The sequence below is a fragment of the Macaca nemestrina genome, chromosome 2 (genome assembly GCF_043159975.1).
Source record: "Macaca nemestrina isolate mMacNem1 chromosome 2, mMacNem.hap1, whole genome shotgun sequence".
Lineage (NCBI taxonomy): Eukaryota > Metazoa > Chordata > Mammalia > Primates > Cercopithecidae > Macaca > Macaca nemestrina.
This window is the reverse complement of record NC_092126.1, coordinates 158,295,896-158,322,686: the sequence shown is the minus strand read 5'-3', so window position 1 is coordinate 158,322,686 and position 26,791 is coordinate 158,295,896. Positions and strand designations below refer to the sequence as shown.

At 44.2% G+C, this 26,791-nt stretch overlaps 1 protein-coding gene across 2 annotated transcripts in view; it reads right to left on the bottom strand.

Annotated features, from left to right (window-relative positions):
- Positions 1-18,270, bottom strand: part of LOC105470421 (sorting nexin 4) — a 79,275-nt gene extending 61,005 nt beyond the window's left edge. Inside the window, exons 1-2 of one of the 2 annotated variants that reach the window (XM_071092327.1) lie at positions 17,868-18,270; positions 1,779-1,900 (exon numbers count right to left, since the gene is read on the bottom strand). In XM_071092327.1, coding sequence (XP_070948428.1) covers positions 1,779-1,900; positions 17,868-18,008 — 263 coding nt within the window. In that variant the 5' untranslated portion in view covers positions 18,009-18,270. The remainder of the gene's footprint in view (positions 1-1,778; positions 1,901-17,867) is intronic. The other variant, XM_071092328.1, reaches the window with a different exon arrangement.
- Positions 18,271-26,791: the final 8,521 nt, after the last annotated feature.

Here is a 26,791-nt window from a genome sequence, read left to right as displayed (position 1 = left end):
TAGGTTTAGTAGTCTATTATTTTACAGGCTATCAACAATTCTCTCATATCTATTTGTTTTAATTGAAAGCACTTCTGCTCAATCTCTGAAGACAGAAAAGAAACAGTGCATTATTCTTTATATAAACTGTTTATAACTGGCAACAACAAATTGAGCCGGGCGCGGTGGCTCAAGCCTGTAATCCCAGCACTTTGGGAGGCCGAGATGGGCGGATCACGAGGTCAGGAGATCGAGACCATCCTGGCTAACACCGTGAAACCCCGTCTCTACTAAAAATACAAAAAACTAGCCGGGCGAGGTGGCGGGCGCCTGTAGTCCCAGCTACTCCGGAGGCTGAGGCAGGAGAATGGCGTAAACCCGGGAGGCGGAGCTTGCAGTGAGCTGAGATCCGGCCACTGCACTCCAGCCCGGGCTACAGAGCAAGACTCCGTCTCAAAAAAAAAACAAAAAAAAAAAAAACAAAAAAACAAAACAAAACAAACAAAAAAAAACAACAAATTGAGTCTTCCCTTGCCTTTTTTTAGACGAAACAACTCTAATTCCTTTAGCTTTTCCCTTAGCAGGTAAAAGACAATTTTTCTGGTGAGTTTTTATTTCCTACTCCATAATTTACTTTGTCTTTTCTATTTTTACTCACCAAGTTCTTTTTCCTTGTTTTTTAAAGGTGTCTACTTCCCATTATTCTTAAATTTACTCCAAGTTCTAAAGTGCCAATCTAAGTGTTTCTGTTTGTTAATTTTTGTAACTCTCAACTGTCTTAAGAGGACTCAGACCTTATTTTCTACTCCTAGAATTCTTTGTTAACCATTTCCACTTGCCCAAGTTCACTTCATACATGCCTGAGAACTTGGTATCCTTTTACAAAAAAGCACAGGGATTCTGAGACCAAGGAATCCTCCAAAGCATGTATCAAGTAACATTCCAGATTCCAAAAGTATTCCACTAACCTTCCCTCTCCCCACAAAACAGATTCATTAAAATATAGCTATCTACCAAGAGTATCAGAGCAAAAGATACAGCTGTTTACCCATTAAAAGGTTAAGGACACAGGGCTGGATGCAGTGGTTCACACCAGTAATCCCAGCATTTTGGGAGGCTGACGCAGGAGTATCGCTTGAGCTCAGGAGTTTGAGACCAGACTGAGCCACATGCCTATGAAAAATTTAAAAACTGCCAGACACAGTGGCTCATGCCTGTAATCCTAACACTTTGGGAGGCCAAGGTGGGTGGATCATTTGAGGTCAGGAGTTTGAGACCAGCCTGGCCAACATGGTGAAATCCTGTCTCTACTAAAAATACAAAAAAAAATCAGCTGGGCAAGGTAGCACATGCCTGTAATCCCAGCTACTTGGGAGGCTAAGGCAGGAGAATCACTTGAACCCAGGAGACAGAGATTAAAGTGAGCCAAGATCGTGCCACTGTATTCTAGCCTTGGCAACAGAGTGAGACTCCATCTCAAAAAAAAAAAAAAAATTAAAAATTAGCCAGCCATGGTGGCTTACACCTGTATGCCAGCTACTCAGGAAACTGAGGTGAAAGAATCACTTGACCCTAGGAGTTTGAGGCTGCAGTGAGCCATGACTGCACCACTGTACTCCAGTCCAGGCAACAGAATGAGACTCTGTCTCAAAAAAAGTAAAGAAACAAAATCAATCCCGAAAAAAAAAAAAAAAAAAAAAAAAAACTTTAAAAAATTCTGTTATACAACAGAGTCTGCATCAATAGCTACCAGAAAAAGCTTGCCGTCTACCTGCCCAGGTGTAATTTTCATCACCCACCTTGTTTCAATGAGGTAAGCGGTATATGTTTCTTGCATGTTCATGGCATTTCTTCCAGTTCGTTTTTCTGCTTCTGAAACACTGATTTCTATCTTCTTCAACCAAAAATTATTGTGTGTCATCTGGACAAAACAACAACAACAACAAAAAAAAACTCTTTAAGATGGTACTGAAAAAAGCCTCAGCCACATAAATTAAACCCATTATTGGGTTTACATATTTCAAAATAGTTACTTATAGTTCTTGAGTTGCCAGGGGTTGCAAAATAACAGCAGCAAATGATAGCCTTTATGAACATACAAAAGTACATTAACTTTTCCAGAGGTATTTTATTTATATATGTATTTATTTTTATTTTTTGAGACCAAGTCTCACTCTGTCACCCAGGCTGAAGTGCACTGGTGCAATCTCGGCTCACTGCAACCTTCACCTCCTGGGTTCAAGGGATTCTCCTGCCTGTCTCCCAAGTAGCTGGGATTATAGGCATGCACCACCACGCTCAGCTGACTTTGGTATTTTCAGTAGAAACGGGGTTTCACCATGTTGACCAGGATGGTCTCGAACTCCTGACCTCAGGTGATCCACCTGCCTTGGCCTCCCAAAGTGCTGGGATTATAGGCATGAGCCACTGCGCCCGGCCTTCCAGAGGTAGTTTAAAAGGTACTATATGTTGAATGATTAAAATTTAGACATTTCATAAGTGACCAAGAATAATCTATAAAAATACATAAGAAAATATCTTAAAAACACATTAGACACAAAGGATTCTGGGAGGATAGTGAATAGGAAGCACCAGGAATCCATCTCCCCACCTAGATGACAACTGCACTGGCAGACCCTATCTGATGTAAGTATTTGGGAACTCTGGAGTCCCATAAAGGCTTGCAATCCCCAGTGGAAGGCTTGGATGACAAAATGTGGTTACTTTCAATCAATTTTAGCTACCTATCCCTTAGTGCCTAACAGGCAGCTGTGCAGCATTCCTGGAACAGCCTGATGAAGCCAGGGTAGGCAAAAAGGGCCTTTTTCTCCAAACATCCATGATCTGTCCTCTGATCACCAACTGCTTCTTCTAAGAGGCACAAAGAAGTAGTGGCCACTGCTGTTGCTCCTCCCCACACTGTTGCAAGCCTCCTGTCCTGGCTGAAGTGACTTCCAGGGGATTCAAAAGCCAGCATCCTGTTTTTCCTCCCTTCATTTTTATTTTGACCCTCTTTTGTAAGCCAGACATTTAGCCAGGTGTGGTAGTGCGTGCCTTTAGTTCTGGCTACCAAGGAGGCTGAGGCAGGTGGATCAGTTCAGCAAAGGAGGTCAAAACTAGCCTGGGAAACATAGGAAGACCTTGTCTCTCAAAAAGAAAAAATTGGACGTTTAAGAACAACTGGATAGATGAGGACAATTAGAAAATAATCATACATGCCCAGGAAAAGGCTCAAGCTCAGGAAAGATCTCTAAAGACTTTAAGTTTACACCTCAGGCTGATCTTTGGCATAGAGACAGTCTACAGCAATTAAAAAATAAATAATAAATAACAAAAACAACAACCCCCAGGGTAGGAGAAGAATTTGATGTCCAGAGTTACCACATTATTACATGCAAATGCCTAGTTTTCAACAACAAAAAAATCACAAGGCATATAAAGAAACAGCGTGGTATGAACCCTTCAGAGGGAAAAAATACATCAACAGAAACTGCTCCTGAAAAAGACATGATGACAGATCTACTAGAAAAAGACTATCCCTTTACCCCCTTTTTCATTTCTTTTTTCTTTTTTTTTTTTTTAGACAGAGTCTAGCTTTGTCACCCAGGTTGGATTGCTGTGGTGCAATCTCAACTCAGTGCAACCTCCGGCTCCTGGGATCAAGCGATTCCTGTGCTTCAGCCTCCTGAGTAGCTGGGATTACAGGCGTGTGCCACCACACCGGGCTAATTTTTTTTTTTTTTTGAGACAGAGTCTTGCTGTATCGCCAGGCCGGAGTCCAGTGGTGCGATCTCAGCTCGCCGCAACCTCCACCTCTGGCTTCAAGGGATTCTACTGCCTTAGCCTCCAGAGTAGCTGAAACTACAGGCCATGTTGTCCAGGCTGGTCTTGAAGTCCTTGGCTCAAATGATCCACAAGCCTCAGTCTTCCAAGCTGCTGGCATTACAGGCAGGAGCTACCATGCCTGGCTGACAAAGACTTTAAAGTAATCATCTTACAGATGCTCAGACAACTTAAAGGAAGATGTGGAGAAAGTGAAAAAAATGATTAAAAAAAAAGATGTATGAACAAAACAGAAGTATCAGTACAGAGACAGAAAACTTAAAAAGAAACCAAAAAGTGGCCGGGCATGGTGGTTCACGCCTGTAATCCCAGCACTTTGGGAGGCTGAGGTCAGGAGTTCAAGACCAGTCTAGTCAACATGTTGAAACCCCGTCTTTACTGAAAATATAAAAACTAGCCGGGCGTGGTAGTGGGCACTTGTAATCCCAGCTACTCAGGAGACTGAGGCATGGAGAATTACTTGAACCTGGGAGGCAGAGGTTGCAGTGAGCAAAGATCATGCCACTGTACTCCAGCCTCGGTGATAGGGCAAGAAAAAGAAAAAAGAAACCAAAAGAAATTCTGGAGCTGAAAAGTACAGTAACTGAAATTAGAAGTTCACTAGAGGGGTTCAAAGGCAAATTTCAGCAGGCACAAGAGAGAATTGGCAAACTAGAAGATAGGAGAATGGAAATTACCAAGTCTGAGGAACAGAAAAAAGAGGGAAGCAAAGTAAACAGAGCTTAAGGGAGAAGCAGGACACCATCAAACCAACATGTGCACTCTGGTAGTAAGGAGAGGGAGAGAGAAAAAGGGGAAGGGGCAGTATCTGAAGAAATAATGTTAGAAAATTTCACAAATATGATAGAAGAAATGTATATAAACATCCAAGAAGCTTGACAAAATCCAAAATAAGATGTTTACTGAGACACCTTATAACTTTTCAGAGACAGAATCTTGACAGCAGCAAGACAGAAGCAACTGATCATATATAAGGAATCTTCAATAAGGTTATCAGCAAATTTCTCATCAGAAATTTTGGAGGCCAGAAGACAGGGAGCTGGTATCTTCAAAGTGCTAAAAAATAAAAATAACTGTCAATCCAGAATCCTATATCTAGCAAACTGTCCTTCAAAAGTGTAGGAAAAATTAAGACATTCCCAGAGGCAGAAGAATCGCTTGAACCCAGGAGGCAGAGGTTGCAGTGAGCCAAGATTGCGCCACTGAACTCCAGTCTGGGCAACAGTCAGGCTCTGTCTCAAAAAAACAAAACCAAAAAAATAATGAAAACGAAATTATAAAAATAAGTCAATTTACAATAGCATCAAAAAGAAAAAAATACTTGGGAATTAAGGTGGTAAAAGACTTGTACAATGGAAACTAAAACATTGCTAGAAATTAAAAGAAGATAAATAAATGAAAACACATCCCATGTTCATGATTTGGAAGATTTAATATTATTAAGATATCAAAACTATCTAAAGCACTCTATATATTCAATGCAACCCTATGAAAATCCCAATGGCATTCTTTGACAATTGCAGAAATAGGAAAACTCATCCTAAGAGTCATATGGAATCTCAAGGGACCCCAAATAGCCAAAGCAATCTTGAAAATGAAGCATAAGGTCGGGCGCAGTGGCTTATGCCTGTAATCCCAGCACTTTGGGAGACCAGGGTGGGCAGATCACGAGGTCAGGAGATGGAGACAATCCTGACTAACATGGTGAAACACCGTCTCTACTAAAAATACACAAAATTAGCCGGGAGTGGTGGCGGGCACCTGTAGTCCCAGCTACTCAGGAGGCTGAGGCAGGAGAATGGTGTGAACCCGGGAGGCGGAGCTTGCAGTGAGCCGAGATCACGCCACTGCACTCCAGCCTGGGCGACTGAGCGAGACTCTGTCTCAAAAAAAAAAAAAAGGGGCCAGGCGCGGTGGCTCACGCCTGTAATCCCAACACTTTGGGAGGCCGAGGCGGGCGCATCACAAGGTCAGGAGATCGAGACCACGGTGAAACCCCGTCTCTACTAAAAATACAAAAAATTAGCCGGGCGCGGTGGCGGGCGCCTGTAGTCCCAGCTACTCAGGAGGCTGAGGCAGGAGAATGGCGTGAACCCGGGAGGCGGAGCTTGCAGTGAGCTGAGATCGGGCCACTGCACTCCAGCCTGGGCGACAGAGCCAGACTCCGTCTCCAAAAAAAAAAAAAAAAAAAAAAAGAAGAAAAGAAAAGAAAATGAAGCATAAATCTGGAGGACTCATACTTCCTAGTTTCAAAACTTACTACAAAGCTACAGTAATAAAAACAATATGGTACTGGCATAAAGGCAGGTATATAATGAAATCGAATAGATAGTCCAGAAATAAACCCTCGAATATATGGTCAATTTTGTGACAGGACAGTTCGATGAGAAAAGGACAATGTTTCCAACAAACAATGCTGGGAAAACTGAATATCCACATACAAAAAAATTATATTGGACCCTTACCTAACACCCTACACAAAAACTAACTTTAAATGGTTCAAAGACCCAAGCATAAAACTCTTAGAAGAAAACACAGGGCAAAAGTTTCAAGACATTGGATGTGACCATGGTTTCTTGGATATGACACCAAAGGCACAGGCAGTAAAAGAAAACACTGGCAAATTGGACTTCATGAAAATGAAAAATGTCGTTCATCAAAAGACAGTGTTAACAGGCCAGGTGAGGTGGCTCACGCCTGTAATCCCAGCACTTTGGGAGGCGGAGGCAGGAGGATCACTTGAGGTCAGGCGTTCAAGACCAGCCTGGTCAACATGGCAAAACCCCATCTCTACAAAAACACAAAAATTAGCCAGGTGTGGTGGCATGTCTGTAATCCCAGCTGCTTGGGAGGCTGAGGCAGGAAAATCGCTTGAAACCAGGATCCAGAGGCTGCAGTGAGACAAGATCACACCACTGCATTTCAGCCTGGATGACAAAGCAAGACTATGTCTCAAGAGGAAAAACAAAACAAAACAAAACAAAAACGAGACCAGCCTGACCAACATGGAGAAATCCCATCTCCATGAAAAATACAAAATTAGCCGGGTGTGGTGGCACATGCCTGTAATCCCAGCTACTCAGGAGGCTGAGGCAGGAGAATTGCTTGAACTCAGGAGGCAGAGGTTGTGATGAGCCAAGATTGCACCACTGAAACTCCGTCTCAAAACAAAAACAAACAAACAAACAAAAGGACAGTATTAGAGTAAAAAGCAACCCAAAGAATGGAAGAAAGCATTTTCTCTCATGGATCCAGACTATTTAGGGAACTCCCAAAACTCAACAACAAAATACAACCCAATTCCGCCAGGCACGGTGGCTCACGCCTATAATCTCAGCACTTTGGGAGGCCAAGGCGGGTGGATCACCTGAGGTCAGGAGTTCGAGGCCAGCCTAGCCAACATGGCAAAACCCTGTCTCTAATAAAAATACAAAAAATTAGCTGGGTGTGGTGGTGGGTGCCTGTAATTCCAGCTACTTGGGAGGCTGAGGCAGGAGAATCGCTTGAGCCTGGGAGGCAGAGGTTACAGTGAGCTGAGATCGCGCCACTGCACTCCAGCCTGGGTGACAGAGCGAGAATATGTCTCAAAAAAAAAGAAAAAAAAAATATATATATATATATTATATATACAACTCAATTCAAAAATGGAAAAATGGGCAAAGGACTTGAATAGATATTTTTCTGAAGAAGCACATGAAAAGATGCTCAACATCACTCATCATTAGGTAAATGCAAATCAAAACTACAATGAAATACTGTCTCATTAGAATGGCTACTATGAAAAACAAACATTAGGAAATAAGTGTTGCTGAGGATGTGGAGAAATTGGAACCCTTGTGCCCTATTGGTGGGAATGTAAAACGGTGCAGCTGCTATGGAAAACAGCACAGTGGTGCCCCAAAAGATTAAAAATACAATTACCATATAATCCAGCAATTCCGCTCCTGCCAAAAGAATTAAAAGCAGGGTCTCAAAGAGATATGTGCATATCCATGTCATGGCATCATCATTCACAATAGGTAAAATGTGGAAGCAATGCAAATGTCCATCAACAGATGAATGGATTTTTTAAACATGATATATACAAACAATGGAATACCATTCATCCTTAAAAGCAAAGGAAATTCTGTCATATGCTACAACATGGATATATATCTTGAAGACATTACGATAAGTGAAATAAAACAGTCACACAAAGAGAAATACTGTATGATTCCACGTATATGAGGTACTTGGTAATCAAAATCGTAGACAGTAGAGTGATGGCTGCCAGCAGCTGGGGCAGGGGGAAACAGGTAGCTGTGGTTTAATGGGTATGACTTCAGTTCCACAAGATGAAAAGAGTTCTGGAGGCTGGTTTTACAATGTATGTGAATGTACTTATGATTGAACATTTTTAAACCATCAAGATGGTAAATTTTATATCATATATATTTTAACACATTTTTTTGTTTGTTTTTTGAGACAGTTTCGCTCTTATTGCCTAGGCTGGAGTGCAATGGGGCGATCTCGGCTCACCACAACTTCAGCCTCCCAGGCTCAAGCGATTCTCCTCCCTCAGTCTCCTGAGTAGCTGGGATCACAGGCATGCACCACCACCCCCAGATAATTTTGTATTTTTAGTAGAGATGGAGTTTCTCCATGTTGGTCAGGCTGGTCTCGAACTCCCGATTTCAGGTAATCCACCCACCTCGTCCTCCCAAAGTGCTGGGATTATAGGCGTGGGCCACCGTGCCCAGTTTAACACAATTTTTTAAACTGAAGAATAAACACATTCTAACAAATATGAATGATCCTAAATATTGATATCTAATTTGGGGTTTAACCAAAATCAAATCTCTCTCTCTCAAAAGTCAAATACTATACATATGCCAAAAGGCAAGATTATCAGCAGTCAGCATAATTTTTTTTTAAACAATCAGGAGTCATATTAAACTTTAAATTCACCTAAACTTTTGACAGTGGTTAATAGGCTCCACCCTTGAGGCAGCAGAGTTTTAAGAAGAGCAGACTCCTTTCTTTTCCCACTAGAACATCTCAGGTCTACACCAAAAGGTGAAAAAGAACACTAAACACACCACAGGCAGCCCCTACCTGGGCCGTAGGTCTGAGAAGTGCATCACTGCAGAAAGGTTTCAAATACACCCAAACTAACTCCAAGTCTAAACAAGGAAGAGAAAGTGAGACCACAGGATAACTGCTATGCTATGGCTTTTTTTTTCTTCTTTGCTCACTGTCAAAATTGTGGGTTTTAACTTAATTTAAAATATTGTACTGCATTATAATTGGGGTGTTTTATGAAGGAGAGATAAAAGTAGAAACTAAGTGCAGCAAAAGGTGAAAGAAAAAGCTACACATATCAAATTAAACCCATCCACTATAAGGTCTGAAAGAGGTCTGTGACAGTGCAAAGATATGAATCAGCAATGAAAACAGATGATACACTACGGAGCTCTCCCAAAAGGTACAGGAAAAATGCGGACGAAGGTAAAAATCCTAAAAGGAGATAAAAAGAGTCAACCCAATGGGTTGAAATCATCAGCCAATAAAAACAAATCATTCAGTCCTCAAGGCATTTTTATAAAATGTAAGTTTTTATATATTTATGTACTAAGACAGAAAATAAGAGAGCAGGAAATCATCAACCAAAAGAAAGCTCAAGAAATCACCTAAGCACAAGCCACTCAACATCAGGGTTGGTTATGAAGCCCTCACTGGTTGACACATACATATATATGTATTAATAATACGTTCTGGCCACAGCCAAGCATTTTGATTTACCATCTGCTCCAGTGACAAATTCCCTGAATTCTGAAAGCACATCCTGATAAAGCAAGTTATTAATATCTCCCCAGTCAAAAAGATAACACATATGAAACATAAACCGACCCTGTCAGTAACCCAGTTACAAAGAAGAAAAAAAAATAAAAGCATAAAATCGGCTAACATAAAAGCTAAAGAATACAAACAGGCACACAACAACAATACCAGTAGGGTTGGTAGATGATATAAAATTACTTAAATCGTCAGTATTAAAGCACAGAACAGTGCCAAGAATAACACAACTGAACACCATAATTGTTAAAAGGACACATTCAACAGATTTAAAGATGGACTGCCCTGTAGAATGGCAGATGAGACCAGGGACCTTTTAAAGAGAGACCTAATTTTTATTTTATTTTTAAATATTATGTGTAGAGACGAGGTCTCACTGTGTTGCCTAGGCTGGTCTCAAACTCCTGGGCTCAAGCAATCCTCTCACCTCAGTGCAGGGTCAACAGTCACAACAACTTTTTTTTTTTTTTTTGAGACAGAGTGTCACCCAGGCTGGAGTGCCAATGACTCAATCCTGGCTCACTACAACCTCTACCTCCTGGGTTCAAGTGATTCTCACGTTTCAGCCACCCAAGTAGCTGGGACTACAGGTGTGTGCCACCACACTCAACTAATTTTTGTTATTTTTATTAACCGTAGATATGGGGTTTCGCCATGATGGCCAGGCTGGGCAAGTAATTTAGCCTGTCTGTGCTTCAGTTTCCTCATCTGGAAAACAGAGATAATAGTACCTGCAATAAATGGAATGTTTGTGTCCTCCTAAAATGTATATGTTAAAATCCTAACACTCAAGGTAATGGTATTAGGATGTGGGGCCTTTGGAAAGATTAGGTCATGAGGGTAGAGCCCTCCTAAGTGGGGTTAGTGCCCTGATAAAAGAGACCCCAGAGAGTTCCTCTCCTCCTTCCACCATGTGAGGACACAGTGAAAAGACAGCCTACAATGAGCCAGGAAGCAGCCCTCACCAGTCACTGAATCTGCCAGTTCCTTAATCCTGGACTTCCCAGCCTCCAAGACTGTAAGCAATTCACTGCTATTGTTTATAAGCCACTCCGTCGGTGGTACCTTGTTATAGCAGCCCGAACAGACTAAAGACAGTACCTAATTCACAAAGTCATTGGGAATATTTAATGGGTTAATGCATATCAAGAGTTTTTAAAGTTGCCTGGCTCACAGCAAGAGCTCAAGTACTACTTTTCCGCCATTATTTTTAGATTTAAATTTTCTGATGATGAAAATTATACATGCTAAATGTACAAACACTGAAAAAAATGAAGTAAATGTAAATCATCTGTATCCCACAACCCAGCGCTAACCACTGTTACTATAACAGTATACTTCCTTATCACCTTTTTTCTAGGTGTGATGCGTCTGTGTTACTGAAACAGGTCAGAGAGCTAAGGATAAGAAGCACCTATGGAAATGACTTCCCTCTGGGGCTCTGTCTACCCTGATCAGAGGTAGCTGGTACTAGGTTAAAAATGACGTGTTAACTGATAGTGATGCTTACCCTAGCCGTAAATAACTTAGTTCTGGCTGCTATAACAAATGACCATAGACTGGGTGGTTCGTAAACAACAGAAATTTATTGCTCACAGTCCTGGAGGCTGGGAAGACCGAGATCAAGGAACGGGCAGATTCAGCGAGGGTCTGCTTCCTGGTTCACAGACAGCTGTGTTTCACTGTCTTCATATGGCTGGAAGAGAGGAGATTTCTGGATTTTTTTTTTTAATAAGGGCACTAATCCCACTCACGAAGTCTCCATCCTCATGACCTAATCACCTTCCAAAGGCCCTTCCACCAAACACCATCACAATGGGATTAGGTTTCAACATATGAATTTTGGGGAGACAGAAACATCCAGTCCAAAGCAATAACTAAGAAAAACACGGTTATAATACATGGCCTGTTCTCTTGTGCTTTTTTCTATAAAAATACTTTTAAAATAACAGCACAGCTATTCAGAAAACATTAATTTTTATTTAAATTACAACAATATGTTAAGTTTGAACAGCGTTCCAAACTGAGTAACACATTCATGGTTCATGAAATTAATCTGGTGGGTTGGGACCAACACTTTTTTTTTTTTTTTTGAGACCGAGTCTCGCTCTGTCACATAGGGTGGAATGCAGTGGCATGATCATGGCTCACTGCAACCTCCGCCTCCTAGGTTCAAGCAATTCTCCTGCCTTAGCCTCCCGAGTAGCTGGGATTACAGGCATGTGCCACCATGCCTGGCTAATTTTCGTATTTCTAGTACAGCTGGGCTTTCACAATGTTGTCTAGGCTGGTCTCAAAACTCCCCACCTCAGGTGATCCGCCCGCTTCAGCCTCCCAAAGTGCTGGGATTACAGGTGTGAGCCACTGCACCTGGCCTCCAAAACCTTTTTTGACACAAGGTCTTGCTCTGTCACCCAGACTGGAGCACAGTGACATGATCACGGCTCACTGCAGCCTCAACCTCCATGGTTCAAGTGATCCTTCCACCTCAGCCTCCTGAGTAGCTGGGACCAAAGGCGGAGGTCACCACACTAGGCTACCTTTTTTATTTTTTGTAGACTGGGTCTCAAGAGATGTGCCTCAGCCTCCTAAAGTCCCGAGATTATAGGTGTGAGCCACTGCATCCAGCCCAATGTTTCTTTTTAATTTAAAAATATAGAAAAGAAAAATATCAGAAAGTATTGCATGAAGTAATGGCTAAGTATTTGTAAACGTGGTTAATTATCATATTTTCATTGTGAGGATTAAATATTACAAGGAAAATCAATTAGGGGCTATTAAATAGTTGTTGAGCGATTAGATAAATGGGGTAGTTTTGGGATCTAATGAAAGTCTTCTCTGTGCTTTTAGTCAGTTTCTAATGAAAGCTCTCCTGAAATAATAATCACATACTAAAGTATGTGTATGCTGATTATGACGTAAAAGTGTATTTTGTTTTGGGAGGCCAAGGCAGGAGGATTGCTTGAGGCCAAGAGTTCGAGACCAGGCTGGCCAAAATGGCAAAACCCCATCTCTACTAAAAAAAAAAAAAAATACAAAAATTAGCCAGACGTGGTGACACGTGCCTATAGTCCCAGCTACACGGGAGGCTTGGGCAGGAGAATCGCTGGAACCCGGGAGGTGAAGACTGAAGTGAGCCGAGATTATGCCACAGCACTCCAATGTGGGCGACAGAGGGAGACTCTGTCTCAAAAAAAAATAAAAAAGTATTTTGGGTTGGGCATGGTGACTCACGCCTGTAATCCCAGCAATTTTGGTGGCTGAGGTGGGAGGATCACTGGAGCCCAGATGTTTGAGACCAGCTTAGGCAACACAGGGAGATCTTGTCTCTACAAAAAAATAGAAGAAATTAGCCAGGTATGGTGGTATGTGCCTGTAGTTCTAGCTATTCCAGAGGCTGAGGTGGGAGGACTGCTTGAGCCTAGTAGGTCAAGGCTGCAGTGAGCCGTGATCATGCCATTGCACTCCAGCCTGGGCAACAGAGCAAGACTTGGTCTCAAAAAAAAAAAAAGAATATGTATTTTGTACTGTGAGTCACCTTCAAAAAATTTGAGAGCCACTGAAGTAGAAAATGATTTTTAAAAATTCTTTTAAAAATAGGGGATGCGTGCTGTGGCTCACTCTTGTAATTCTGGTGCTTTGGGAGGTGAAATGGGAGGATCACTTGAGCCCAGGAGTTTGAGAACAACCTGGACAACAAAGTGAGATCTCTTCTCAATCAATCAATAAAAAATTACTGAGTATGATTTTACCATCTGCTGCTAAAGTGATGAATTCTATAATTATGCCTATAAGCTTTCTCTTCCTTTTTAATATTATCCTTACCCACAGAATGCCTGAAAACTTACTCACAATCTGGTCTACTCCACTTAGTTCTCTGGTGACAATCAGTGAAGGTATTCAATGTGCACCGGAATTTTTAACCACCAGCTGTTCAATCACTCTGCCTCGTCAGCATTCCCAGGTCTACAGCACTCTCCCTAAAAACTACTTATGAATTCCTCAGGTAATGGGTTTTCTCTGGCAAATACTGTAAATGTTTTTCTCTCTGGCAAATACCTATCTGTTAACTGCCAACTCAATGGAATCTAAAAAAGTACTCTGTCCTCCACTCCCTTGCTATTTCCTCTCCTTCTGCTCGGGGTAATTACTACTTTCTTAGAGAATGAATTCCCTTCTCATATTTTCCATTTTCCAAATTATTTTAAATAGAACTGACTATAGCTTTAAAAAATTGTACAGAAAAAGAGCTTACATAGAACTTACATAGAGTTTAAAGAATCCCGATTAGTGGTGTTAAAACCAGAAGGGTCTTGCGACTTTTTGGCAGCGCAGTTTCCACAACCTCTTGGGGTAGGATAATTAGTATAAATTACTCTCCCTCTTAAAATCTACAGTCAAAAATAAGGCTGGGCCGGGCGCAGTGGCTCACGCTTGTAATCCCAGCACTTTGGGAGGTCGAGGTGGGTAGATCACTTGAGGTCAGGAGTCCGAGACCAGCCTGGCCAACATGGTGAAACCCCTCTTTACTAAAAATACAAAAATTAGTCAGGTGTAGAGGCACAGGCCTTTAACCCCAGCTACTTGGGAGGCTGAGGCACAAGAATCACTTGAACCCAGGAGGCCGAGTTTGCAGTGAGCCAAGATCCTGCTACTGCATTCCAGCTGGGGCCACAGAGCAAGGTTCTGTCTCAAAAAAGAAAAAAATGGTGGTTAAGCAAGCTTTTTTTACATCTCCGAACACTATTTGCCTAGACATATTTGTAGTTAAAAAATGGATAAATCAACACATCTTTCAAACCTTTCTTCCTCTTCAAAATTACAACTTAGGCTGGTCTGAAGATAGTAAGTTATCTCAATTTACTTTCACAATCAGTTACAGATCAAACTCTTTGTTCTACTCTTTTCCCCCTTCTCACTACTGCACTTGACTAGTCTAAAAAATTACAACTTAGTGTTAACTACACTAAAAATTTAAAACACAGTATTGGAACAATGTACAAGACTACGTTAAACTTTTTTTAATGAAGCAAAATGGCTTAATGGAAAAAGCACTGATTTCAATGCCAGGTGAACCTAGATTCACATCCCAGCCATGCTACTGACTAGCTTGTGACCACGGTCAAATTACTTCTCTCTGAGCCTCTGGCTGGTTCCATTTACCCATCTATTGGAAGTAATTTTGAGAATTAAATGAAAAGTAGAGCCCCACTGCGCACAGCACACACAAAACTAATTTACTTTTCTGCCCAGACCACATTCCTATCAGTAACAGCTACAATGAGGCCATAAAAGTATAAGAGTAATTCTCAACTGAAGACAGACTGAGTGAGAGAGAGTATAGAGAGAGGTGAAGGGATGTGAAGACCTTCAAAGGATGGGTTTTTAGTTTGATTTTCTCTTTGAGGGGAGAAGAGGGGAAGGGAAGGAATGCACTGAATGTATGTTTGTTTAAACACCTAGTAATTCTGAAATATTTGCCCAAATAGCTTGTGTCTCTTTATGAATTACTAAATTAGGGAGTTGTTTTAAGAAACCACATAGGCCGAGCACAGTGGCTCATGCCTGTAATCCCAGCACTTCAGGAGGCTGAGGCAGGCGGATCACCTAAGGTCAGGAGTTCGAGACCAGCCTGGCCATCATGGTGAAACCCTGTCTCTACTAAAAACACAAAAATTAGCCGGGCATGGTGGCACGCACCTGTAATCCCAGTTACTCAGGAGGCTGAGGCATGAGAACCGCTTAAGCCTGGGAGGCAGAGGTTTGCAGTGACCCGAGATCATGCCACTGCACTCCAGCTTGAGTGACAAGTCAAGAGACTGCTCAAAAAAAAGGAATAAAAATGTCAGGAAATAGTATGTAACTACAACTTACACTGTATGATAGCATCCCTGGGTTTCAAATATTTAGAACTATATATACACAGTGTCCTTTTAATTAATAAGAGACATATATAATGTCTTTTAAATTAACATAAACAGATTTTATATTGTAATTGCAATTTCATATTAATTAAATACCTAATGGCAGGGTGTGGTGGTGTGTACCTGTAGTCCCCGCTACTCAGGAGGCTCAGGCAGGAGGACTGCTTGAACCCAAAAGTTCAAGGCAAGTCTGGACAACACAGAGATACCTCATCTTTACCAAAAAAAAAGACAAAAACAAAAACAAAAAATAAAACTTAGCCAATGGCCGGGCGCGGTGGCTCAAGCCTGTAATCCCAGCACTTTGGGAGGCCGAGACGGGTGGATCACGAGGTCAGGAGATCGAGACCATCCTGGCTAACACAGTGAAACCCCGTCTCTACTAAAAAATACAAAAAACTAGCCGGGCGAGGTGGCGGGCGCCTGTAGTCCCAGCTACTCGGGAGGCTGAGGCAGGAGAATGGCGTAAACCCGGGAGGCGGAGCTTGCAGTGAGCTGAGATCCGGCCACTGCACTCCAGCCCGGGTGACAGAGCGAGACTCCGTCTCAAAAAAAAAAAAAAAAAAAAAAAAAACTTAGCCAGGTGTGGTGGCACCTGTAGTCCCAGCTACTCAGGAGGCTGAGGCAGGAGGATCGCTTAAGGCCAGGAGGTCGAGATTGCAGTGAGCCATGACTGTGCCACTGCACTCCAGCCTGGCAGACAGAGTGAGACCCTATCTCAAAGGAAAAAGAAGTACACTCAAAAAAGTCTTCATGCTACCTTATATACCTAAATATGTTCCTCAGCAGGCAAAACTTTCAAATCCCTAAGTCCCTGCTCAGCTGGTCTCTAAACTTAAAAGGCTTTCAGGCCGGGCACCATGGCTCACACCTAAAATCCCAGTACTATTGTGAGGCCCAGGTGGGCAGATCACTTGAGCCCAGGAGTTGCAGACCAGCCTGGGTAACATGGTGAAACTCATCTCTACAAAAAATACAAAAATTTGGCCGGGCATGATGGCTCACAGCTGTAATCCCAGCACCTTGGGATGCCAAGGAGGGCGGATGGTAAGAAGTCAAGAGTTCAAGACCAGCCTGACCAACATGGCAAAACCCCATCTTTACTAAAAATACAAAAAAAAAATTTAGCTGGGAGTGGTGGCGCCCACCTGTAATCCCAGCTACTCAGGTGGCTGAGGGACAAGAATCGCCTGAACCCAAGAGGCGGAGGTTGCAGTGAGCCAAGATCTCACCACTGCACTCCAGCCTGGGTGACAGACAGAGTGAGGCTCCGCCTCAGAAAAATAAATAAATAAATAAAATTTTTAAAATATATAAATAAATTAGCCGGGCGTGGTGGTATGTGCCTGTAGTCCTAGCTACTCAAGAGGCTGAGGCAGGAGGATCGTTTGAGCCGGGGGGGGGGGTCGACGTTGAAGTGAGCTGTGTGAGCAATACACAGAAAAAGGAGACTTTGGGCAGGGCGGTCTGATGTGGAGCACTGCAGTTAGTTTCTTAAAGGCTTCAAGATAAGCAGGTCTACAAATCTTGCATTACATAGGCAAACACTTTGGAATGAAAGCACTTACAAATATAATGATACATTTTTCCCCTTTTCCTCAAGCAAATGAAAATCACTAATTACTAAAGGGTCTTCAAAAAGCACATGGGATATCAGTAAGTCTCCAATGGGAAATATAGCACTTCCCCCAAAACAAAGAAATTACAGCTAAATAAGGAGTTTAAAAAATGTTTTCTCATTTGTACCTTTTCTTGAAGCTGACACTTTCTTCAGTTTTCTGATGGCAGCACCAGACCAACACCCTTATTGCCCCTGACCTGCGCCTCACTCTAGTCTCCCATTCCCTTCCTTCTCAAGCACTGCTGCCGACTCTCCACTGTGTCCCTTTAAGCTCCTCCCCGGCAAAACCCCTTAGCAACTGCCTGAAACATCAGCGTTCCTCTCGCGGTCCAGATCTCCCAGCTACGCGACAACCGAAAACCCCCTCCTCCAGCCTCGCCCATCCGGGGCTCGCACCCCGCGTCCCTTTCCCTCCCCTCCGCAGTCTCGACACTTCCCTCAGTCACCCGCAGCGCCTGGCGCTCGCCCCGCACCTAGCACCCCGTTTTTCCACTGAGCCTCCTCTCACTGCACCTACGGACCCCGCCTCTCCACCTCGCTCCCCCTCACCGCTGGGCCTCCCCGGCCGAGCCCACTGGCCCGCGCCAGCCCGGCCGAGCCCAGCCCAGCCCGGCCCGCTAGGCCACGACACAGGCCACGAGGGCTCTGCCGCCCCTTCTCCTCACCGTGTCGACCCCGGAGTCCTCTTCTCCGGCCCCCGCCGCTTCCTTGCCGACCGCAGCCCCCAGCCCAGCGTCTGGGCAGCCCAGCGGCTCCAGAGGCGCCGGCTGGAGCTGCCGCTCGGGGTCCCGAGGTGCTTGCTCCATGGCTGCAGTTCGGCGCGGCGAACCCAGTGCGCCTGCGTCGCCTCCGCGCCCGCGGCCAACCAGTCTCTCCGCTTGCGATGCCCGCCCCTCCGCTAGCCAACGCCTCGTCCCTGCTGGTAGACCTGGAGGGCTCGGGGAGCCGCAGCTGGAGGCGGAGCCGGGGGTGGGAGGACACGCAAGCCTGCGGAGGACCTGGTCAGCTGCTAAGCCAGGAGACCCAGAGAGCTGAGAGAGCTAGTGAAGAGAGAGACAAAGAGAAAGGCAAGGGGAAAGTGAACACCTGAAGTAGGTACGGCGATCCTAAAGCCAACGAAACTCAAAAGAAATTGGAGGCGTAGTCTGACCTACTCCCTCTGGGCCTCTGCCTTGCCTGTTATTATTGAGTCTGTTCTCCCGGAAAGATCAGAGCTCCATAAATTATTAACTTTCAGCAGGCTGAGTAACACATTCAGCAAAAGGTAATACTTGCAAGTTCTTGGTTTTTTGTTTGTTTGTTTTGTTTTTTCCTGAGACGGAGTTTCCCTCTTGTTGCCCAGGCTGGAGTGCAGTGGCGCGATCTCAGCTCACTAACCTCCGCCTCCCGGGTTCAAACGATTCTCCTGCCTCAGCCTCCGGAGTAGCTGGGATTACGGGCGGCTGCCACCAGGCCCGGCTTTGTTTATTATTTATTTATTTATATATTTATTTATTTATTTATTTATTTATTTATTTATTTTATTTTTAGTAGAGACGGGGTTTCACCATATTGGCCAGTCTGGTCTCCAACTCCTGAGCTCGTGATCCGCTCGCCTCGAACTCCCAAAGTGCTGGGATTACAGGCGTGAGCCACCGTGCCTGGCCTTTCAGGGTTTTGAGGAAAGTGAAGCGACCTGTTGAAGCAAGGCTTGAGTTCTATTGTGTTTCATGAAGCCCTGGAGACCTCTGATAATTTTCTACAAACATCCCTTTTTAAAATTTTTCAAACCTGCTTCCTTGATAAGCTTTCACCATGGCAACCTGATGGGAAATGCTCACTGGTGGTAACAGACTGTGGTACCTTAAAGTACTTTCTGTACAAAGTCTGCTCTCAATTTTTCAAGTACAGAAACATTTTCTGCCCACTTAGTTACTTCAAGCTGGGTAACATGGTGACAATTTGTCACCACGAGAGAAAATTGTGACAAAACACACAATTTTCTCTTCCTGGAATTCCTTCTCTGTCCTGGGAGCAAATTTCCATTCATTCCTAAAACCTCAGCTCAGTTATCATCTTCAAGTGCTAAGTTGTTCATAAATCTGTTACGGGCTGGGCGCGGTGGCTCACGCCTGTAATCCCAACACTTTGGGAGGCCAAGGCCGGCGGATCGCCTGAGGTCAGGAGTTTGAGACCAGCCTGGCCAACATGGTGAAACGCTATCTTTACTAAAAATACAAAAATTAGTCAGGCGTGGTGGCGGGCGCCTGTAACCCCAGCTACTCAGGAGGCAGAGACAGGAGAATCACTTGAACCCGGGAAGCGAAGGTTGATCTCAGTGAACCCAGATCGTGCCTCCGCACTGCAGCCTGGGCAACAGAGCAAAACTCCGTCTCAAAAAAAAAAAAAAAAAAAAAAAAAATTTTAAAATCGGCAAAATGGATCCGATCCCCTATTTTATGTGCACATAATACATGTTCATTGTGGGGAAATTAGAAAAGTTGGGCATTAAAAAATAAGAGCCACAAATTAAGCATATCATGAGAAAAAAAGAAAAATAATAAAATAAAAAATGGTTCTTGGCCGGGAGTGGCGGCTCAGGCCTGTAATCCCAGCACTTTGGGAGGCCCAGGCCGGCAGATCACTGGAGACCAAGAGTTCGAGACCAGCCTGGACAATATGGTGAACCCCGCCTCTACTAAAATACAAAAAAATTAGCCGAGCATGGTGGTGTGTGCCTGTGGTCCCAGCTGCTTAGGAGGCTGAGACGGAGAATCGCTTGAACTGGGAGGCGGGAGGTTGCAGTGAGCTGAGGTCGTGCTCTCCAGCCTGAGCAACAGAGTGAGACTCTGTCTCAAAAAAAAAAAGGCCCGGCGCGGTTGCCCACGCCTGTAATCCCAACACTTTGGGAGGCCAAGGTGAGCAGATCACCTGAGGTCAGGAGTTTGAGACCAGCCTGGCCAACATGGTGAAACTCCGTCTCTACTAAAAATACAAAAATTAGCTGCACGTGGTGGCATGCACCTGTAATCCCAGCTACTCTGGAGGCTGAGGCAGGAGAATCACTTGAACCCGGAAGGCCAAGGTTGCAGTGAGCTGAGATCGTGCCACTGCACTCTAGCCTGGGTGACAGAGCAAGACTCCATCTCAAAAAATAAATAAATAAAAATAATAAATGGTTTTTTTGGCCGGGTGCGGTAGCTCATACCTGTAATCCCAGCCCTTTTGAAGGCCAAGACAGGCAGATTGCTTGAGGTCAAGAGTTCCTAACAGGCCACAGACTGGTACCAGCCCACAGGGTTGGGAACCCCTGCACTAGATAATATGCCGTACTCTTGGGGCTGCCTATAGGCTAACAAATTCATTTTGATAAAGAGCAACTAGTGGTTATGTAAAAAGCCTGGGGTGGGAGGGGAGCTGGCATTTTGAATTTTTTTAATGGGTCCACGTTTTGGACACCCTGCCCAATGGCCAGAATCATGATAGCTGCAGTTTTTTATGTGATTGGCACTTCACACATTAATACTTTTTCATGCAGTGCCCCTCCCTGCAAGACAGGCATTACACAAGCTGGGCGTGGTGACATGTGCCTGTAGTCCCAACTACTCAGTAGGCCGAGGTGGGAAGATCACTTGAGTCCAGGAGTTTGAGGCTGCAGTGATCCATGATAGGACCACTGCACTTCAGCCTAGAGAACAGAATGAGACTGACGCTTAAAAAAAAAAAAAAAAAAAAAAAATCCCAGCACTTTGGAAAGCCGAAGTGATAGCTTGAGCCCAGGAGTTTGAGACCAGGCTGGGCAACATAGTCGGACCCTGTCTCTACAAGAGATACAAAAATTAGCCAGGTGTGGTGGCATGCACCTGTAGTCCCAGCTACTTGGGAGGCTAAAGTGGGAGGATCCCTTGAGCCCAGGAGGTCAAGGCTACAGTGAGCAGAGACTGTGCCACTGCACCCCAGCCTGGGTGACAGAGAGAGACTCTGTCTCAAAAAAAAAAAAAAAAAAAGTCATTATTTTCCCCATTTCACAGATGAAGCAGCCTCAGTAATATTTGACAAAGTCACACAGCCATTAAATAAAGGAAAGAGACTCAGACCTAGATTTGTAGGACATCCAGAACCCAAGTTCTTGGGCCATGCTGCTTCTCTTCGTGGGGGAGAGGAAGAAGAGAGATTCTTCTAGGAAAGATGCAAATAACTGGCAGAAATTGAGAATTGACTCCTTACGTGAACACACACAAAGAGAAGCAGGTTTCCTTGGCATATGAAGGCAAAGTCACGCCTGTGTGCTGAGGTCTGGGAAAGCCCAAGGCTAACTCCATGAAGATTATGGAAATAGATGTTCCCCCTTCTTCTGACTCTGGAAGGGAAGGGATTTCCCCTCACAGACCGCAATGGGGGAGAGCCTGCAGTGACCTGCTCTGGTGTGAATGGGGAAGCCTCAGGAGCAGGAGTGACTAGCCAGGCAGAAGGCACTTCAGCCCTTGCATATCAACAGCATGTTTTAGATTTCAATTTGTCGTTAATTTAACATTTATTGAGCTCCCGTGTTAGCCTGGGAACACCAAGAAATATTTATTCTCTGGTCCCCATCATCCAGGTTCTGTTCTCCCTCTTCCCAGGATTTTCCTCCTGGTGTCTGGTCAGCCTCCCAGGGACTGTGACAGTCACTTTTGTCTCCTTCCTCTGAAACTATCCCCTTCTTCTCAGCGGGAACCAAACCCAAACCCCACCCCATTTCTCCTTTCAGTGTCAGTGTGGATGACATTTGCCCTTGGTCACAGCACTAGATCTTTCTTCCCACCCTCCTATCAGTACCACCATATTCTTTTGGAGCAAATTCCTCATTGTGTGAGGACTTGTGTGGGGAGCAATTTTTAATATGTTCCTCTATTGTAGCCTCCCGTCACAGGAGTTGAGGAGCTCAGATCCTTCTTGTACCACCTCTGGGAAGATTATTTCAACTCACCACCTCAGACCCTTAAACTCCCAAGATTTTGAATCTTGGATCAGAGGGATGGCTGGAGGTTGAGCCTGTGGCAATGCTAGGGTCAGGTTTTTGCCAAGTCGAATTTCTTGTGTGTTCTGTGCCAAGTGTCTGGAGCTACCGTGATTCTGCAACTTTCCAGAGAATCACCAGCCTTAATTCTGTGAATTCCTGTCCTATTTCTCTATTTGCTTCATATGACTAGAGTTCATCTTTGTTCTTTGTTCTTTTTTCTGAAGAGACAGGCTCTCACTCTGCCACCCAGGCTCAAGTGCAGTGCCATGAACACAGCTCACTGCAGCCTCGACCTCCTGGGTTCAAGCTGTCCTTCCACCTCAGCCTCCCATGTAGCTGGGATTATAGGCCCATGCCACCATGTGCAGCTAATTTTTTTTTTTTTTTTTTTTTTGGAGAAATGAGGTTCTACTATGTTTCCCAGACTAGTCTTGAACTCCTGGGCTGAAGGGATCCTCCCACCTCGACTTCCCAAAGTCCTGGGATTACAGGCATGAGCCACCACGCCTGGCCCTGGTCTCTGTTCTATGCAACATGCAGCTGTAACTGCTGCAGTGAAGCACTTATCTACTCAACTAAACATGCAGTAAATATTTATGAAACATCTACTCTGTCCCTGGCAGTCTCGGTGTCAGCCTAGGTGATTATCCAGACTGATTCATGGTTCTATGCTCTTGGAGAAGACTGGAATATATACCCAGCATCAGAAAAACCATATCCTTAACCCCTATTGCTTGAGAAACTCCCCAAAGCACTACAGCAAGCCAGCTACTAGAATCTTCAACAGCTAGAAACCATGGAAGCCACTACAAGGTAGAAATTTTTCTTGTCGGATAGATAACTTAAATACACTTTGATAGAGACCTTCTGAGGCAAATAGTCACTTACAGCTAAGAAATTTAAACCAGACAGGTTGGGAGAAAGCACAGGTTGGCCAAAGTACTTCTGGACAAGTGAGTCTTGTGGCACCTCTCAACTAATATTGTGCATATGAATAATAACAGCTTACCTGTAAGGCTGTTTCAGAAACTCAGAAGAGCCTGGCCACTTGTTTCTCACCTCCCACCAGCAACCTCCCACTCAACTCTGGGCCCCAGACACATGAAGCACAAGTCTCAGGGAACCATCGCCACATGTGGAGATCCCAAGGGAGCCCATAACCACCTCTTGCATACAACTGCCCACCATACCCAGCGTGAGAAAGGGATGTGGTCTTGCCTTAATCTGTTAAAACTGCACATGTCCAAGGCAGGCGGATCACCTGAGGTCAGGAGTTTGAGACCAGCCTGGCCAACATGGTGGAAACCCATCTCTACTTAAAAATACAAAAAAATTAGCCAGGCGTGGTGGCGGGCACCTGTAATCCCAGCTACTTGGGAGGCTGAGGCAGGAGAATCACTTGAACCTGGGAGGGAGAGGTTGCAGTGAGCCAAGATCATGCCACTGCACTCCAGCCTGGGCAACAAGAGTGAGACTCCGTCTCAAAAAAACAAAACAAAACAAAACAAAAAACTGCACATGTGCAAGCCATTTGCACTCTGGAATTGCATGCTGTGAAGACTCCTAGTGGTGTGGAACTTAATTTGAATTTGAAATCACACGGCATGCACAAAGGGACAGGCCCAGGCCTACCCTTGGGTCACCTGCCTGCTGACTGCAGAGCATCCCCTGTAAGCCACGGCAAGGCCCATGGAGTCTGAGCTTTGTGTAGCTCGGTGCTTATGATGTACCACCTCCCTTCAGTCCCAACTCCTCTTCCTCCTCCATCCTCAGGTATACTGATTGCACACTCCCTGTGTCAGAGGTGTTTGAACCAGAGCGACTCCATTTTGAGTGAGGGCTAGGAAAATGAGGCCAGAACTTGCTGGGCTGCATTCCCAGAAAGCCAGGCATTCCTAGCCAGCAAATTAATAATGTTTACTAAACAGACCCAGACTTGGGAGTGTCCAGGTATCCCGATATCTGGAGAACAAAGGCATTCTTGATTTTGCTTTAAAAATAATAATATCGATTCTTGCAAAATACAGTAATTAAGAAAATTAATCCTTTATCATAAACTCTTGTAGCAGAGCACACCCCCTCATATACCCAAGCATTGTACCTAGGGTGAACGTGTTTCTCCTCTTACTTTCAGGAACGTCCTACTCTATGGAGTAGCTATTCTTTTACTACTTTACTCTCTTAAGAAACTTGCTTTTTCTTTGCACTGTGGACTCGCCTTGAATTCTTTCTTGCGCGAGATCCAAGAACCCTCTTTTGGGTTCTGGATTGCGACCCCTTTCCTGTAACACTTGTGCAAACGACAGTGTCCCTGTTATGACCATCTCATAGTGGTAGATTCCATTCAGATTTAAGGTAAGCCCAGAGACCACTTTTGGGTTTTCTTGACGCTCTGAGAAAAGTTGTGTAAGCACCTGCGTTCTTCTGGGTTTCGCTACATAGGGTTGTGTCCCTCTATGGAATGGAGAGTCCTGTGGATGAGGGTGTCATTTTCTCACCCAGTAAAACTCACTGAGGATGCTTCTGTAGAAGTGAGAAATATGATGACTATATTCAGAATAATGATAACTTGGCTGGGCATGATGGCTCACGCCTGTAATCCCAGCACTTTGGGAGGCCGAGGTGGGCGAATCACTTGAGGCCAGGAGTTCAAGACCAGCCTGGCCACCATGAAACCCTATCTCTACTAAAAATTAAAAAATTAGCTAGGCATGGTGGCATGTGCCTATAACCCCAACTACTCGGCAGGCTGAGGCATGAGAATCGCTTGAACCTGGGAGGCGGAGGTTGCAGTGAGCCAAGATCACACGACTGCACTCCAGCCTGGGTGACAGAGTGAGACACTGTCTCAAAAACAAAAAACAAAAAACAACACGTTGGTCAGGCTGATATCGAACTCCTGACCTCAAAAAGTGATCCACCTGCCCCAGCCTTCAAAAGTGCTGAGATTACAGGCATGGGCTACCACACCCAGCAATCATTTTTTAAATTAAGGAAATATTAACAAGCAAAAATAAAAACATATAGTCTTTTCCCTTAATAAGCCCTTCTAAGAATCCGTAGAAGTTAGTTATCAAGTAGTAGACATTCATAGTGGGAGTTAAGCATAAGGACAAGAATTGTGTGTGGGGTGAGAAATTCAGTACTACTTCCTGTTTTTGGTGACAACCAGGTATTAGAGATAATGATGGCCATAACATACTGAGTTCAGTGAATCAATATGGATACACCATAACTTACCGAATATACAATATAAAATTATCTTTAGAGGCTTAAAAACTGTCTAACTGGAACATGACCAGGGGGCTTAAATACAAATATTTTGCAGAAGGTATAGTGTCATCACCATGGGAAAAAAATTAAAAGCCCAAATATATGGCTAGAACACTCTCATTTTGTTACTTCCAGTCTTGACCTTTTTTTTTTTTTTTTTGAGATGGAGTCTTACTCTGTTGCCCAGGCTGGACAGCAGTAGCAGATCTTGGCTCACTGTAACCTCTGCCTCCTGGGTTCAAGTGATTCTCCTGCCTCAGCCTCTCAAGTAGCTGGGACTAACAGGTGTACGCCACCACGCCCGGCTAATTTTTGTATTTTTAGTAGAGATGGGGTTTTGCCATGTTGCTCAGGCTGGTCTTGAACTCCTGACCTCAGGTGATCCACCCGCCTCGGCCTCCCAAAGTTTTGGAATTGCAGGCATGAGCCACTGTGCCCAGCCATCTTGGACTACTTTTCTTTTTTTTGAGATGGAGTCTTGCCCTGTTGCCCAGGCTGTAGTGCAATGGTGTAATCTCAGCTCACTGCAACCTTCACCTCCTGGGTTCAAGTGATTCTCCTGCCTCAGCCTCTCAAGTAGGTGGGATTATAGGCATGAGTCACCACGCCCAGCTAATTTTTTGTATCTTTAGTAGAGATGGGGTTTCACCATGTTGGCCAGGCTGGTCTCGAACTCCTGACCTCCTGATACGCACGCCTCAGCCTCCCAAAGTGCTGGGATTACAGATGTCAGCCACCATGCCCGGCAGTCTTGGACTTCTTAACACACAACTTCTAACCACCAGAAGGAAGTGTACATTTAAAATTCTGGCCCAAATGAAAGAGATACAAATATGGCACAACTGCCACAAAGACTTGTTTCCCTAGCCAAATAGTACCAAGGCGTAGATTAAAAAAATCAAAATAGAAAAAGCCTCTAGCTCTCGTGAGGTGGGTAAGCTGCAGCTTCTGGAAGCAGATGTTGCTCCTTCCTCACTCTCTGGGCCCTGTTTCTAGGAGAGCAGTGGGAAGGCAAGAAGATAGGGAGAAGGTAAAACAGTCAGCCAGAAGTGTAACAATTCATTCTTGTCAAAGAGTTCAACCTAATAATGTGGGGGAGATTTCATTACTCATAAATGTATTATTTTCCATAAGAACTTTAAAACTACTATTTCAGTAATTCTTAAAATGGCTTAACAATCCAAAGAAATAAATGGGCACTTGACATGGTTTGGCTCTATATCCCCACCCAAATATCATCTTGAATTGTACTTCCACTCCACAATTCCCACGTGTTGTGGGAGGGACCCAGTGGGGGATAATTTGAATCATGGGGCCGGTTTTCCCCATACTGTT